A 16,713-nucleotide genomic window follows, 5' to 3' on the forward strand; every position below is an offset into this window, starting at 1 on the left:
TCTGACTTCAGCCAGGTCCCGATCTCGCCATCTGTGAGTTCGAGCCCCGCGTCGGGCTCTGGGCTGATGGCTCAGAGCCTGGAGCCTGTTTCCGATTCTGTGCCTCCCTCTCTCTCTGCCCCTCCCCCGTTCATGCTCTGTCTCTCTGTGTCCCAAAAATAAAATAAAAACGTTGAAAAAAAAAATTTAAGAAAAAAAAATAAAAATTTTTAATGTTTATTTATTTTTGAGAGACAGAGCAGGAGCGGGGGAGGGGCAGAGAGAGAGGGAGACACAGAATCTGAAGCAGGCCCCAGGCTCCGAACTGTCAGCACAGGGCCCCACGTGGGGCTCGAACCCACGAACCGTGAGACCACGACCTGAGCCAAAGTCTGATGCTTAACCGACTGAGCCGCCCAGGCGCCCCTGGTTTGGTATTTAAATGAGGAATTCTCCCAGATAGAAAAATAAATAATGTGCGGTGCAGGAATTAGAACGTACTTCGGCTGCCCCAACTCGTTTCTGGAAAGACACAGAGAATAATAAACAAGTAAAAATGTAACTGATCCCATTCAAGATCTCTTTACGAGGAAGAAACGGAAAAGGGGAACTTGAAACATGGGGCTTTTGTCGGGTGGGTATGCCAAAGTCTTCAAAGTTTTCTGTGTGAGAACAGAGTTACTCTCCAAAGCCTTTGGACTTTCACTCCTTATTTTAGAAGGTGATCTTAAAGAATGTAGAGAGGGGGCAGGAGGGAGGAGGTGTTCAGAATGGTTAGGGACCCCTTGTCCCTGCATCCGCTCTGTCGGAGAGGGAGCCACACGTCTGAATTAGAACTTGCCTTTGAGAGAGTGCCGAGCCGTCTCTCGCCTCTTAGAGAAAGCCAGAGGGCAATTTTTAAGAAGTCTAAAAGGCTTCAAAATCTATCGAAAATAGCAAATCAAATGGTAAATTTTGCGTGTGGCTTTTAGGAGCCCCCACGACACCCCTTGAAGGAGCTTTAAAATTCACTTGCCGTTTGTGCCTCTCGACCAAACCTGTTTCAGATGAAACAGAACATTCGAGATTGATCTTCTCGGTGAACCCTCCTCCCGCTCTGTTCACGGAGTGATTAATTACTGTGTCACGAATTCACGGACGGTCTCGCAAAACTCGAGGCTGACGCAGGAAACCACTCCCGGCATGGGAGCTGGCGAATTGGGGAGTCGCTGCCCGGAGGCCTGATGGGTGGCCTGATGCGCGGCGTGTCTGTTCCACGCCCGTGGCAGCGGGGGGGAGGGGGAGAGGGGAGACCCCGGCCAAGGGCCGTGGTGCCCAGCCTGGCACCCCTAGTGGGCCTATGGTAACCAGCCCGGCCTGTTTGGGAGCCGCAGGAAGGCAGCTTGAGGGGAATGAGGGGGGGTGGCCTGTTAGTTATCCACAATTGTGTAGCAAGCCACCCCCAGACCAAGTGGCTTAAAACAACAGACACCGTATTTGCTGACAGTGCTGGATCAGACTGGGCAGGCCCTCATCTAGTCGGGGGGTTGGGGCTGCCTGGGTGGCAGGCCTCTGTCCTTCCATCTGTCCCTCGTCCTCACGGGGCTGGGCTTCCTACCTTCCTTCCCATTTCTTTTTCTAGAGGCCACGCTGAGCTCACCTCCTCCGGGAAGCCCTCCGCGGTTGCCCAGCAGGAGTGGCTGGCTTCCTTTTAGTGCCCACGGGTACCCATGGGCCGTGGGGTTGAAATGGGGTTTATGAGGGCAGGGCCGTGGCATTTATTGGTATGGGGTGTTTGTTTCTTTATTTCCACGGCTTGCGCCTAGTAACTGCTCAAGAGAATGTTTGTTAAGTAAGACAGAGCCAAAGGACTTGAGCGTGGAGGGACCTGGGGACGAAATAAGGACCTCCGTGCCTCTCGGGAAGGTCGATGCAGGGGGAGGGCCTGCGTGCTGGAGGGACCAGCCTCTGTGCCTTGTGGTTTCAGCGTCTGCAGGCAGGAATCAGGGCCCAGCCTGCGCTATTCAGGATTCTTCCGTGACTCCCTGAACGAGAGGTGTGCTTGCACCGTTGCACAGGGCGACCCTTGGGCATTAAAGCTTACGGTTCAGCGGCTCCAGGAGACCCGTCTTCTGCTGAACCGTTCTCTCCATTAACCGCTGCCGTGACGTAACTCCCCACCAGTGGCGAATGGCATCGAAGGGATGTTTTGAAGAAAGGTGGCCGTTTGCTGCCGATCTTGGGCCGACATTTAGAAATCCACACGAGCACCTGCCCTTTGTAATTAGAGGGGCAGAGACTCTATCGAAACGGGATTTACCTCTTTATAAAAAGCCCCCCAACGGGGCAGCGGGGGGGCCGCGACTTCTGCGTTCCCTCCATCGTGGGTGGCCTCCTCACGCCGCGTTCTGAGCGACCCCTCTGACGGCTCCCTCTCTGTTCTGTTTGCAGGATGATGATGGGTCGCTTTGGTAAGTAAGCGTGGGGGTGGGGAGGCCCCGGGTCGCGGGCACTTTGGGGCGGTGACGGGAAGCTCACGCAGGGGGCAGGGCCGGCAGGACCCGGTGGGGTTTCCTACCGTCAGCAGCGCTGGGTCTCCGAGGAAGAGTGTGTGGATCCCCCTGGGGTCTGTCTGCTTCTCCGAGATGCCACCGGCCTGGGGGTGGCGTGTGAAACGGGGCTGGCGGGGGTGGGGGGGGTGTCTGGGATGTGGCAGGTGCTCTCTGGGACGGGGGGCGTTTCCAATGGCCGTTCCCGGAGAGCTGTCCCCTCCTCTCCGGAAGCATGGCACGACCCTGTCTTCATCTCAGCAAGAGGTGTCAGATACAAGGACAGCTTGGGGCGGCGTTCGAACCCTCAGGGGTGGGAGGCCCCCAGCTTCTTCTCAGCCGCAGCCAGAGGCCGACTGAGTGAAGCTCCTTGCTTTGGAGAAGATTTCAAAACACAAAGCCCTCCGCCCCCAAATCGCACGTTTCTCCAGTGAGCGCAGCTGTTAGAAGGAAAAGTGGAGGGGCACCTGGGGGGCTTCGCGGGTTAAACGTCCGACTTCGGCCCCGGACATGATCTCACGGCTCGAGAGTTCGAGCCCCGGGTCGGGCTCCGTGCTGACAGCTCGGAGCCTGGAGCTGTTACGTCCTCAAGCTTTCTTAAGTAGGCCTTAAGCTGCCCTGGGGAAAATCCCAGTCTTTGCTGTTTTTTTTTTTTTTGAAGTAAGCAGTTCAGTCCTTTTTAAATGTCTTTATTATTTTTTAAAGAAGGGGAGAGAAAAGGAAACCCTCCGGTGCTGAGGGCAACGGGGCGACAGAGGAGCTCAGCCCGCGGGGCCAGCGAGGGCACCTGGGGCGGACACGTGTCATGGCAGCTTGGCCCCCGCTGCCTGGGCGGGGGACACAGTGTACCCTTGTGTCACCTCCCTGTCACTCCTGTGTGGGCTCAGACCTCCGTGGAACTGGGGAGGTACAGAGGTGATCAGAGCGGGCCCTTCAGACCGTTGTTAAGTGTCTTTGATTCTCTGCACGTTGTCACGTCCCTGTTTGGCGGGGGCCCAGTTGGAGGTTTGGGGGCCCTGGGGGGAGTCTGCTCGGCCGGGGGCAGAGGGGGTGGGAGCCCGGCCGAGAAGCCCCCGCGACCCTGCAAATGGCGCAAATGGGGTGCAGGACCGTGATGCCTTGGGAAAGGGCCAGGTGTCACAGTACGAGAACGGACCCAGCTGCTGTGCCGGTGGACACGGGGGACGCGTGAGCCTTCAGGGGCCGCGGAACCACGAGAAGCTGGTGGAGTTGTTGCTACTTTATAGGCTCGCCCTGCTTAGGAAGTGCGAGCAGGCTATTAGCGGGGGACAGGCTGTTAGTTCCGCCCCCAGCTCCGGCTTCTGCTGGCGCAAGCTCCGAGGTCCCCTGGGTACCCAGATGGCAACCTCGGCCGCAGCTGGGCCTCCGCTGGCTCTTCTCCCGTGGGACCCTCGGGGTCCCCGACAGCCCTTGGCCCACCGAGGTCTGACTCTCCTTCCCCCCCCCCCCCCCCCCGGGTCCTGGTCCCTGGCTCACCCCTCGAGCTGGAGTCCTACTTCCTAAAGCGCCCCCCAACCCCTCACTCTCCTTCTTACCCCCCCACCTTGGCTTAAGCTAAAGCCACAGCCCTCGAAGTGGCCCCCAGACCCTCTCAGACCACCCCTTCGCACACCCCTCGCCTCCTCTCTGGCCTCCTCCCTCCCCCGGCCTGTCTGCCTCCTGTCACGCCCCCCCCCCACCCCCGCCCTCCAGCTCTTGCTCTTGGAATGCTCTCCCCCTGGATTCCCCCACGGCTCACTCCCCAGCTCCTACCCAGGAGGCCCTCCCTGACTGCCCTGCCCCCACCCAGCCTGTCTCTTCGCTCCCCTCGCTGGTGCTCCCAGGGAGCTGCCACTACCCGGCAGGCTCGGGGAGCCCTCGGCGCCTTCCTTCTGTGCCTTCACACGAGGCCTCTTGAACTATAAGCATCCTTTGGGCTGGAGCTGTGTCGTCCTCAGCGTGCATCCCCCTGCAGCCTCCAGCCCTGGGCTGCAGACCTGCCGGGAGCTTCCAGAATACCAGGTGGACCCTCCTTGGCTAATGTCTGCCCGCTGGGCTTTGCAGGGGGCGGGGGGGGGGGGGGGGTCCTGTTCAGCACCTGTTTTTCACCTGGGCGCTCTGAGCTCGGGAGGGAAGGGGGTCGCCCTATCCCCCCCCCCCAGGCCCCCCTTCCATGAGTCACCACTGTCCTGGCTGAGGTGGGCTGGGAGGCCCTTCTCCCCAGAGGAGCTGGGAGCTGCTGCTTGGTCTCCATGGCAACAGGCTTGCGGGCTGCCTCTCCTCCGTGGCGGCCCCTCCCCTGCCCTGGGCTTCGGGACAGGGGAGCAGCTCTCCTCTACCCATCTCCTCCTCACCTCCCTCCCTTCCTGCCGACAGAGCCCCCCCCCCCCGCCCCCACTGCAGCCCGACCGACCGAGCCACCTGTGCCCCTCCCGGTCACCACCCTCTGGGGCTCCTCGCCCTGCCCGACCCAATCCCTCTGAGCCTCCTTCCCAGGCCACGCTGTCTGCACCCCGCCCTGGCTTTCTTGTGCTTCTTTGTGCTTTCTGTTCCCTCTGTCTGGAATGCCCTTCCCCCTCCTCTTGTCCCAGCAAACCCCCGCTCGACCTCAGGCCTCCTGTGTGAGGCCTCCCTCAGGCCCCTGGCCCTCTGTCCCTGGGGGCCTCCAGGGACCAGGCCGATAACACCAAGGGGGGAGCGACGAGAGCATCAGGTGATGCTGTGACCCTCAGCCTGTGTGCCGGGTCACGGGGCGGGGGGAGGGCAAACTGGGGAGCCCACACCCCCACTTCCGTGGGCGGCTCGTTGACGCCAGGTGGGAATGCGTGCTGTTTGCTGCAGCTTCCCTTTCTTTTAGACAAGCCAGAAATGCCCACTTATGTTTGAAAACTGTTAAACAGACAACAAATCGGGATGAAAGTCAGTCTCCGCGGGGCGGGGGTTGACCTTGGACAGACAGGGGCATGTCCTGGTTGACTTGGCCTCTCTCTGTGTCCTTTCTGGCTCCTTGTGGGTTCCCGCTCTCTTTGTGCTGTACCTCAGTTTCCCCGTCTGCCTCTACCCAGCCTGTGCCCCTCCCAGGGCTTTACCTCTGTGACTGTCCCCAGAGTCTGCAGAGGGACATGAGGCTGGGGTGGGGCAGAGAGGACAGCTGGGACGCTGAGGCAGTGGGCTTGTCCCTCTGTCCTCTGTTTCATTCCTACTCCAGCCGTGAGGTGAGGTAGGGACTATCGTCACTCCCACTTTACGGAGGAGGAAACGGGTAGGGAAGGAAGCAACTTGCCCAAAGTCCGGGGCTTTGAAGTCGGGCGTCCGGGATTTGAAACGGGATCTATTTTCATTCCCGAGGCCAGGCTTCCCTCAGGGGTGCGGCGGAGGCTGGCCCGGCCGTGCTGTGGGGTGTCGCCCCTGTGCCCCCGGTGCAGGTAGGGGTGGCTCAGGGGCGGCAGGCCTCTGCACCCTCCCGTGGCGCCCCTGCACGCCTTCGCTCCGTGAGCCCAGCGGTGGCCCAGCTAAATATACGCGGCTGACGTCAGGCTCCGCTCTGCTCCCAGGGTTTTTCTCAAGCTGCATTTAAAGTTTGTATTTTGCTTTGTAAAGATGTAGCTTTTCTCTTCCCCTCCTTAGCAGGCTGTGGTATTGAGCTTAATCTGATTTAAGGGATTAGAAAAATAACGTCCAGCCGCCTTCACAGAAGAGCTGGAGGAGGGGCCCCTGCAAGGCCGGGCCCTCTGGTTGCTGGTGGCTTTTAGGCAGGCGAAACCGGGTGGCCCTCTCCCCAAGCACACGCGCCCCGCCATGCGTGTGTTGTATACGTGCCATGCACACACACACACACACACACACACACACACACACACGTACACGCACCCCACACATGCATGTTTATATGCTACACACATACATGACCAAGGACCCCCCACGGGTGCTCATGTACACAACAGACTCTCGTGCACACACAAGCCCTTCCATCTCTCCCTTCCTCCTTGCCTCCCACCTTCCCTCTCCCCACCCCCGAGGCCGAGGGGGTCGCTACCTGGGCTGGGCTGCGAGTTGCTTCCCGGCACCCTCGGCCTTGGACTTGGAGCGCTTTCCTCTTAGGGCCAGACCGGGGGGAAGGACTGGGCCGCCTCCCCCAGGAGACCTGGTTCTCTGGCCGGCTTGGGTGTCGGCCTGCCTTCTGATTTCTCCCTCTCTCCCCCTCCGTGGGTCAGGCCGGGCAGTCCTGAAGCCGGCCCTGGGTCAGCTCTGGTTCTGGGCTCCCGGCCATCTCCAGACAGGCAGTGGAGACTTCCTGCTCCCACCCCACCTGATCCGGCTGGGCTCCGCAGCCCCCAGAACGCCGCGCTGGGGTTTGCCCCCAAGCCCATGCTAGTAATAGAGGACCTCTCTGCTGGCTGGGGTCCTCTGAGCATATGTTGCCCCAGGCACCTTCAGGGAACAGCTGGCTCCTGGAAGACAGAAGTCGGGGCCCCAGGGCCTTCCAGATGCCCTCCTCCCTTTCCCCCTCTACCCTGCCAGGGAACCCCCACAGCCCCGCATCCACTCTGAGGCCTCAGTCTCCCTGCCTGGGCTCCAGGGTGCAGCGGGCTCCGTCCTGCCTCCGTGAGGCCCCTGCCATGGCAGCAACAGGCTAGAACCAGGTACCTGGCCCCCAGCCTGCCCTGCTCTCTCTTATCCATTGAGAGCCATGGTGACCTGGTCTCCATTGGCCTTAACGTCAGATGGGTTCTGTGTTGACTTGGAGGGCATGGCTGGGCTCTTGAGTAGCAGAGCGGGTTAGGGCTCTCCTGGAAGAAGGCAAATGGGTGGGACGTGATAGAACAGGCCGCCTCAGGCCCTGCAGATGTCCCCGTGGAGGGGGACACCCCCCAAAGAATTGCCAGGGAGGGATTCTGGAGCCGGGTCTCCTGGTTGGTTCATTTGCTCTGAGGCAGTGCAGGGAACCAGCGAGAAAGGTGTTTCAGCCAGCAAGGAGTTGAGAGGCCAACAGATAATATCCAGCAGACATGTAAACGTTAGATGTCCTTTCAAGTAGTGATCGAGTGTTACAGGCAGCCCACGAGGGTCAGAGGACAGAGAGCGGGTGTGGGGCCCTCTTCTAGATGTGGATGGTCGCGGAAGGCTCTCCGGGGGAGTGATACCTGAGAGCAACCTGAAGGAAGTATGGCAGGTGGACAGCGGGTGCAAAGGCCCTGTGGTGGGCCTATGAGGGAGGAGCGGCCTGGAAGCCAGGGAGGGTGCGTGTGTTGGGTGGGGAGGGGTGACTGTGCCTGCTGGATCCCATGGGGCACGGGAGAGGGAGCGAGCGACAAGAAGCTGTTGGAGAGTTTCGGTCAGGGCAGGGATCGGGAGGGGCAAGAAATGACCCAGTCTACCCTTTAAAGGGCTCGCTGTACCTGCTAGCAGCAGGGATGGGAGGGCTGGGAGTAGAGGAGGGAGGCCAGGTAAGGAGGAGGCCGCCGCCACGTGAGGGCAGTGGGGCAGGCGTGGGGCTGGTAGCCGGGCTGCTGGGGAGACGCGCTCAGAGGCTCCAGCGACATTTACTGGTACGCGCGGCGAGTGGGGGGAGAGAGAGGCAGACAAGGATTCCTGGAGTCTGAGGATGTGATGGGGGCGGGTGTTCAAGTGCCGCCCGTGAGCTCCATGTTGCAAGACAGAAACTGACTTAGAGGAAGCATCTTTTCCTTGATTTTGTCCCTCATCTGCGCCTGCCCTCGGGCTCTGGTGGGAATGAGGGGGATTCTAGGCGGGTGAGAGAGTCAGGGGGGGGCGGAACATCCCCGGGAGGCGGGCTCCGAAGCTGCCCGGTCCCCGGGGGTGGGCGGCCCGTGCGTTTCCATAAACCCCACCCTGTGTCTCTTCCCCTTCGCCTGTCCACGCAGAGCGGGACGCCTTCGACACCCTGTTCGACCATGCCCCGGACAAGCTCAGCGTGGTGAAGAAGGTAGGCTCTGGGCTGGGCTCTTTGCCTCTGTCTCCAGGCTTTTTTACAGCGTGAACTCGGTGCTGGGAAGAAGGTGGGAACACGTTTGCAATCTCTGAAATGTTTGCCACATGGATTGAAGTGTAATTATAGGCAAAAACGTAACTACAGTGCATAAAATTAGCACCTTTTAACTCAACATCTCCGCTCCCCGGGCGTCTTCCTGCCCGCCCCGCCCGCTCCTGTTGAGTGAATTATCCCGCCAGTGCCACCGTGGCGCCTCGTTCCGACTCGGGGCTCTTTCTCAACGTGGGAATGTTTTCAAGCATGTCCACCTGCTGGCTCTTGCAGGCCTCGTGGCCATGAAGCTGTATTCACAACCTGCCCGGTAAACAGGCAGGCCTTTGAGCTGCTCTGTGCGTGCACTTGGCCCCCACCGCCACGCTGGAGCGCAAGGAGAGGCCCCCTCCCCGCTCCGCCCCCAGCCCAGGCAGCCTGCGCATAAGACCCTGGATATGGAACAAACCGGGCCAACCGAGACTGGAGTCAGGGGCTGGGGAATGACCAGCTTCCAGGGGCATCCGCCAGGAGGGATTGTTCTCGCCCAGAAGGAATCGAGACCCAGCCCACTGGAGTTCTCTGAGCGCCTGCAGACGCCTCCCTCGGGGAGGCAGCGGGAGGGTGGATGCGCTTTCCGCCTTCCTGTGAAATCCAAGGAGCAATCGTTTCTGCCCTTGACCTGGGGGAGAGAGCGCTTTGTCTGGGACAATTTCCCAGAACAGGTTTCTTAATGCAGGACTTCTCAGGGCCTTTAATATGCTGCCGTGCATTGGAATTCTCCAAGAGGGGGCTTAGTAGGGAGCATTTTCCAAACTTGTTTGTCGATAGTGACATCTATTGATCCATTTATTTTGTTAAATGCATTAAATTAAATTCCTATGGAGCCCACTTTTGGAAAATGCCGGTCCAGCCTGGGACCATGAGATTATGAGTTCTTGGAAGCACTTTGCAAAAGGCTGGCACAACCATCCCAGTGGTCCTTCTGGGGCGGAGCCTTCTTAGCGTCCTTGGGTCACGAGTGGCCCGCCTTGGGGCCTCAGAGCAGTGCCCCTCCCCCCTCCCCCTGCCACATCTGGCCCCAGGCAACCCTGACAGAACCGTCTGGATGCACGGGGAGATTCAAATCTGGCCGCCCCATCTATCAACTGCGTGACCTGAGGCAGACGATAACCCGTACCTCAGTTTCCCCATCTGTCAGGGCCAAGGGCTCCCCTCTCCGGGGCTCTGTGAGAGCGGAATCTATTCAGGTCCAGCAGAGGCCTAGCACGAAGTGTATCAGCTATCGCTGAGTACGTGTGGTGTAAGGTTCAACTTTCAGTAGATAGGCTATTAATTCGTTCTTCGAAAAGCCATAGTTTGGGGCCCTGGGGACCCCAGTGATGACCAAGACCAAATCCTTTTATCTGCCTGACACCTGACGGCTTCCTGCTTCCAGCCCGGCCCTTCCCCACCCCCCACATCGAGAGCGGCCGTGTTAGTGGCTGCCCGTACCCCAGAATAAAAGCCAGGAGACCCTGCCCCCCTCTCCGGGGTCACCCCTCCTGCCCTCTTCCATCCCGTCACATCCAGCTGCAGCCTGAAGACCCCAGAGTGTTCGTGGCCTGGGTGCCCGCTCTGCCCACCCCCCACTCCCATCTCCCATCCGGCCTGCCCCCTCCCCCCACCCACTCAAAGGCTCCCTCCTCTGGCATCCTCGGGGGGCCGGAGGGGGGGTGGTCCACACGCCTGCCTCTGTGCCCAGCAGACCTTCCCGTCTTTCACATGCTCCGCTCTGGCCCTTGATTTCTCTTGTCGCCTCCACCAGCTGTGTAGGGAGAATCCTGCCACAGGCGTATCCAGGTGGGCCCCCCCCCGCCCCGTCTTACGGTCTTCGTGTCCCCAACGCCAAAGTGCCTGGCACGTAGCGGCTGCTCAGTAAATCTGGGGAGCACGGATGAGGACACGGCATCGTGTCTGGGGTGGGGCTGGTGTTGAGTCCCCATCGGCGTTGGGATTTGCTGGCTGAGAAAAGTGACAGGTGACAAGTTGTCAGCGTTTGCTGGTGAGAAGTCGGTGGCCCTGCCTCCCTGTGATCAAGCTTACTGAAGTGTCCTGAAACTGACGAGTGTGACCCCTCTCAGCCTTTGGTCGTTCGAGGTCACATCTAGGATACATTTAAAAATGTACTCATCTTCCCCTGATGGTGTTATCCTTCTGAAGGGCGCTGAGGATTCTTCTCGAGGATTGTTAACTACGTGTGTGTGTTGCGGGGGGGGGGGGGGTGCTGGGGGGGTTGGTGGATAGAGATGTGAGTTTTCTCCTCCAGCTGGGATAGATTTAAGCTTTATTCCATTAAAACTGAGGGTCGCTGTAAGAACGTATCATTTCCCACATGAGCCTTTTATTTTAGCAAACAGATTAGGGAAGCGTCTTACAAAGCCAGTGACGGCCAGTGTCACGGCTGTCCCGTTGGACGGGGGGTACATCTCTTGCTCACGGTTCCTGTCTCTCTCTCTGCCTTGACAGTCTCTCATCACATTTGTGAACAAGCACTTGAACAAGCTGAATTTGGAGGTGACGGAACTGGAGACCCAGGTGAGCAGTGTTTGGGTTGAAGCATGTGTCCCCGTTTTCGGATCCCGGGTGGGCCATGTGAGCAAGGCCGGTGCCACCTTGTTCGTCTGCAAGGAATGCTCACCCCACAGCCGGAAGAGCTGGCCCCCGCCGCTCTGGCCTTCTCTCGGGGCCTCTGTCCTAATTTCCTGGGGCTACTGGAAGAAAGAGCCCCAGACTGAGTGGTTTCTACCTGAGACATTTACGTCCTCACGGTCCTGGAGGCTGGACGCCCCAGATCAACGTTGGGAGGGTTGCTTCCTCCTGAGGCTGTGAGGGGGGCTCTGTGCCAGGCCTCTCCCCAGCTGCCCGGCGGGGCTGCTGGTGATTCTTGGCTTCCGTCGGGTGATAGATGCCTCACCCCATCGGGTTATAGATCTCTGCCTTCATTGTCACATGGCATGCCCCCCGTGTGCGCGTCTGTGTGTCCAGATTTCCCCTTTTAGTAAGGACACGGGTTAGGTTGGATTAGGGCCCGTTCTAGTGACCTCATCTTTAACTCAAGTTACTTTGGTAGTGACTATTTCCAAATAAGGTCATGTTCACGGGTTCTACGGGTTAGGACTCCCAGCACATCATTTAGGGACGCACAATTCAACCCGTAACACCCTCTGACTTGCCACCCCCCCCCCTTCCCCAGCCCCCTGCCGAAGGGCATTTGCACGTGCAGGTTTTTCAGTTTAGAACATTCCATCCCCCACCCCCCGCTTCTGTTCTCCATCACTATCCTTATTGAGCAAGTGCTCACTGAATACCTGTCCAGTGAGTGTGCACAAAATAGGGCTTCTGCAGGAAGTATATAAAATATACTCCCCCACGCCCTCGGAGCTAATCACATAGCGAAAATATGTTTCGAGGACTCAGCGGGCATTAAGCACAAAATATAATTTTCCCAGGATTAGCTGGGTGCTTGAATTTGTGGAGTCTTTATAAAGTTCTTGGTACAGATTCCTCCCACCCACCGCTGATCCTCTTAAACCCCTGGGTGATTGCCTCCCTCCGTTCCTGTCTGTTTCTTTACCTTTTCTCATTTGCTTTCCTAATTAAAAAAGTAATTCAGGTTCATTGTGGACTGTCTGAAAACGCAGATAAGCAAAGCAAATAAAAATCACTCCTAATCCCGACACCCAGAGATCGCTGTGCTGAGGGTTTCGTTCCGGACCTTTCTCTGCACGGCTGGCTAATCGTGGACAGTGCGGGTCCGTATGGGAAAGCCAAACGGTCCGTTTCTAATGAGTGTGTTTATTTGCGCACTGTTTGCAGAGACATTCATTGTTGTTGCAGTTTACGGACACTGCAACCCTCGCCTCTCAGTATTTGCTGTTCGGTCCATCAGCAGTCCCGAAGTGTCCTAACACGTCATCCTTTGTCCCTCCCCGTCTGCCCCCTTCGTCGTCTCCAGACCTCACTAACCACAGTTCACGGTCGATGTGTATTCTTCCAGATGGCTCTTACGCATAAATGTATTTTTTTTTTAACAACAACATATCATACTGTGCAGCTCTCTTGTGATGTGGTTTTCGTTACTTAATTTATTGCCGGCATCTTTTGGTTGGAGCCTGCCTAATCGTCCTCCCGTTGCCTGGTCTGTCTGTCCACACGCGTCGCCTCTGGGGACTGCCTTCTGTTCTGTCCTGGGGCTGCAGCGTGCTTCATTGAGGCAGCTCCTCATTGCCGCCTTGTGCTGGGCCGTGGGGAGCTGTCTGCACACAGCTCTTGGTCTCCTTCTCTGGGACGCGCTCCTGGAAATGGGGCCGTTGGAGCAAAGGCGGTGATGCTTTGAGGGCCCAGGAAGGTTTGCGCGCCTGAACATCATGGGCCGTGCTAGCCATTCCCGGCTGTCACTTCCCTGATGGCCCACGCACCAGGATCGGTCACCGGACGTCCGGACTGAGACATTCTCTTCAATTTGCATTGATCTTTATTTACTCGGTATCCACCCCCGCCCCCTTTCTTCCTATCACTACACTTAGCGTAATATCTGAAAAGTATTTTTAACCACTCCCTGGCCCAGCAGAAAAGATCACTGGCCATAGAAAGGCAGGCAACTGTTTTCTTTTGTTGCAATGGAATCCGGGTATTTGTTTTAATGTTTTATTTATTTTTGAGAGAGAGAGAGAGCAGGGGAGGAGCAGAGAGAGAGAGAGAGAGAGAGAGAGGATACAAAGTAGGCTCTGTGCGGACAGCACAGAGCCCAGCGTGGGGCTTGAAACTCACAAACCGTGAGCTCATGACCTGAGCTGAAGTCGGACACGTAACCGACTGATCCACCCAGGTACCCCGTTTTTTTTTTAAGTTTATTTATTTTTGATAGAGAAAGAGAGAGGGAGCGCCAGCAGGGGAGGAGCAGAGGTGGGGGGCAGAGGATCCAAAGTGGGCTTTGCTCTGACAGCTCAGAGCCCAAGGCGGGGCTTGACCCGCTCAGTCAGTTGATCGTCCGACTTCAGCTCAGGTCACGATCTCGCGGTCCGTGAGTTCGAGCCCCGCGTCGGGCTCTGTGCTGACAGCTCGGAGCCTGGAGCCGCCTTGCGATTCTCTGTCTCTCCCTCGCTCTCTCCGCCCCTCCCCCACTCGTGCTGCCTCTGTCTCTCTGAAAATAAACAAACGAACTTAAAAACAGTTAGAATTTAGGAACTTCCGTCTTACACGATGACGTGAGTTCCGGGAACAGACAGCAGTGATGGTCGCACGCGGTGCGAACGGACTCCGTGCCGCTGAGAAGCGGTCAAAATGGCAGATTTCACGTTATGTGTATTTTCCCGCCATGAAAGAGGACGCGTCCACAACATCCAGACAAAGAAGTGTCTCGTTCCAATAGGTGCCGCGGCCTGTCGGGACAGCACAGGCTCAGACACCCGGAGGCTGGGGTCCTCACAGGGCTGGCCCCGCAGGGGACCCAGCAGGTCTCGACCCTTCAGAGACGCCATGTCTGTCCTCTGTGGGGATGGCCAAGACCCCCCTCCCCCCTCCCCCCGGGGCCTCCTGTGCCTCTCTTGTCCCCTCGCCCTCACTGGTCTCCGCCGCTTTCTCTTTCAAAGCTGGAGCTGCTCCCTGGCTTATTGGGGTGGGGGAGGGCTGTCTGCCAAAGAGGGGGGTCTTTTGTTCTAGATGCCCGGTCCCCCTGCTGTGGGGGCAGGTGCTGCTGGGCCGGGTGGCAGGGAGAGGGGCTGGGGGTCTTGAGTGAGGGCCGCAGCCCGACCCAGTGCCACCGGCCTTCAGGGCCCGGCTAGGTGCCCACGTAGATGGACACACGGGAACTCTTCGTCACTGGGGCTCGAGCGTGGGAAAGCCTTGTCTGGCACCGTGAGCACAGCTAGAAGTTGTTCCGTCAGCTGCCAAGGTGAGCGGGCGGAACGGGGCAGCAAACCCCACGCCAAAGCGTAGGGCCCCCCGCCCCTCACGGGTGGGTCACGGCGGCGGCTGACTCACCCCTGCCGGGGCTGCCCGGCCCGCCCTGTTGTCCGCATGCCAACCCTGAGAGATGGGGGCAGTGTTCCCCCAGGGGCAGCGGTGGGGGGCAGGTCTAGCAGCCGGGCCATCTGTTTCTAGCGCCGTGTCCCTGACCGCGCGGACGTGCTGCAGCCCCAGACACCTGCACGGCCCCGTCAGTCCCGAGCCAGACGCTCTGCGCCCGGGGCCTTCCCCTGATGGCGGGTTCCGGCCCGAACGAGGGACGGAGCTCTTCCCTTAAGACGTCTTCCTTCTCTTGAACGCGTGTGGAAGGTTCGCCCACCCCGTGTACAGCCCCGAAACCTCACCGAGTGCTTCTCTGCAGTTCGCAGATGGGGTCTACCTGGTGCTGCTCATGGGCCTCCTGGAGGACTACTTTGTCCCCCTGTACAACTTCCACCTGACGCCAGACAGCTTCGACCAGAAGGTACGTGTGTGGTCCCCGTCCTCAGAGTGGCCCGGGAATGTGCTCGTTACCAGGGCACCTCTGGCCCCCGCTGCTTCCCGGGTGCCGTTTTCAGTGGGGGCACAAGGTCCCACGGGGTGGCTCGGGCACCGCTGTCCCCCGGCTCCCCGTTCGGAGGCAGTTAACTTGCTTCTGCTTTTTTCCCATTAAAATAATAGGGAGGGGCATCTCGAACGTGTGTGAGTGTGTGTCCGTCCTTGTGGATTGCTTTCTAGGAAAATTCCCCAAATAGGATCGTTTGGGCCCAGGGGCCTAACCTTTGGGGCACCTGGGGTGGCTCGGTCAGTTGAGCGTCTGACTCTTGATTCCGGCTCAGGTCACGATCCCAGGGTCGTGGGTTTGAGCCCCGCGTTAGAGTCCGTGCGAGCGTGGAGGCTGCTTGGGATTCGCCCCTCTCCCTCCGCCCCTCTCCCCGCCTCGCGCTCTCTTTCTCTAAGATAACAGAAAAAAGGGGCCCAACCCGTGAACGTGGGCCGCCGCGTCCCCTGTGTCACTGCTGTTTGCGGCCAGGCGTCTTTGCCTCCTGCTCAGGGCTTCCTGAAGTTCAGCCCCTCCAGACAGCGGCTCGTGCGTTGCCTTGCGAAACTTGGCTTGCGGGGCCGTTCAGATTGCTTTGGACTCCCAGGCGTCTGTCATCTTATTTTCCCAAAGCGCTAGACCCGTGAGTCAGAGAGGCGGGCAGCGCCAGCGGGTGACGGCAGCCAGGGAAACATCCGACGGTGGGGCCGGGGCTCGTCAGTCCGCGTGCTTCTGGCCACCTCGCAGGCCGCTCGCTCGCGGCCGAGTGTTGTTCCTGCCTTGCTGCCGAGACGGACTCAGAGCAGAGCAGAGAGGTCCTGGAACGTTTGAGCCCGCGCTGAACAGAGACAGCACGAGCAAGAGGGAGCGAGCAGAGCTCCCAGCAGGAAACAAGGGCGTCTGTGCTGTTGTTCCGGAAACGAGCGTGCAGATCACTTGCTGAAGAGGCTCCTGCGTTCCCAGGCCCGACGTGGCTGGTCGCAGACGCGTTGCTTCCTTTGTTCAGGTTCATGACGATGCTGGCACGCGTGGTTAATTGAGCCAAGTGGCTGGAACCGGGCTTCTTTCCGAGCTGAGGCTGTGCAAATGGCCGGGGCACCATCTCCCCAGCCCCGGTGTTACTCCCTTTGAAACAGGAGAGTTTTTGTTGGTTGCTGGCCTGGCCTGGGAGGCGTGAGAGGCCCGAGTGGCCGACCGCCTTCGCCCCTGCGTGAGAGCCGTGAGGGGAAGGCTGTGTCAGGGGACGGCGTCCGGCACGCCGGGAGCCCGAGGCGGGGGGCCCCTGGACGCAGCTCTGTGGGCAGGTGGAGCCCACCTTGGGGAGGATGCTGGAATTCTGGTGGATTCTTCTCTGGCACCCCTGCCCCCTCCCCCGGATCCTCTCCCTGCTCCTGGGGAGTGATGGTCACCACAGCAGCCACTAGCAAGTTCTTTGTGCGCTCGCTCTCTTCATTAGCCTCCTGGTCATCAGGACCAGCTCACGGGCAGTGGTGTCTCCCACGGCATAGACTTGTACTCGCTCTAGGCTGGGCCGCGCACCCAAGCTCTCCAGCACTGCGTGTAGATGGGCAGGTGGGCCGGGGCTGCTGGGGGACCACCCACAAAGTATCCTCTGGGGCCCAGACTCTGTGGGGCGCGTTTGCTCCAACCCTGAGAATGTAGCAACTCTGTATTTCCAGGACGAGGGCGGCGAG

The 16,713-nt window shown here is 59.2% G+C and overlaps 1 protein-coding gene across 4 annotated transcripts in view; it reads left to right on the plus strand.

Annotated features, from left to right (window-relative positions):
* PARVB (parvin beta) overlaps positions 1–16,713 on the plus strand; it is a 105,154-nt gene that overhangs the window by 80,942 nt on the left and 7,499 nt on the right. For 3 of the 4 annotated variants that reach the window (XM_043562852.1, XM_043562853.1, XM_043562855.1), the window contains exons 8-11: positions 2,410–2,429; positions 8,393–8,454; positions 10,999–11,067; positions 14,861–14,962. In XM_043562852.1, coding sequence (XP_043418787.1) covers positions 2,410–2,429; positions 8,393–8,454; positions 10,999–11,067; positions 14,861–14,962 — 253 coding nt within the window. The remainder of the gene's footprint in view (positions 1–2,409; positions 2,430–8,392; positions 8,455–10,998; positions 11,068–14,860; positions 14,963–16,713) is intronic. The other variant, XM_043562854.1, reaches the window with a different exon arrangement.

This window comes from Prionailurus bengalensis, chromosome B4 (genome assembly GCF_016509475.1).
Source record: "Prionailurus bengalensis isolate Pbe53 chromosome B4, Fcat_Pben_1.1_paternal_pri, whole genome shotgun sequence".
In the NCBI taxonomy this organism is placed as follows: Eukaryota; Metazoa; Chordata; class Mammalia; order Carnivora; family Felidae; genus Prionailurus; species Prionailurus bengalensis.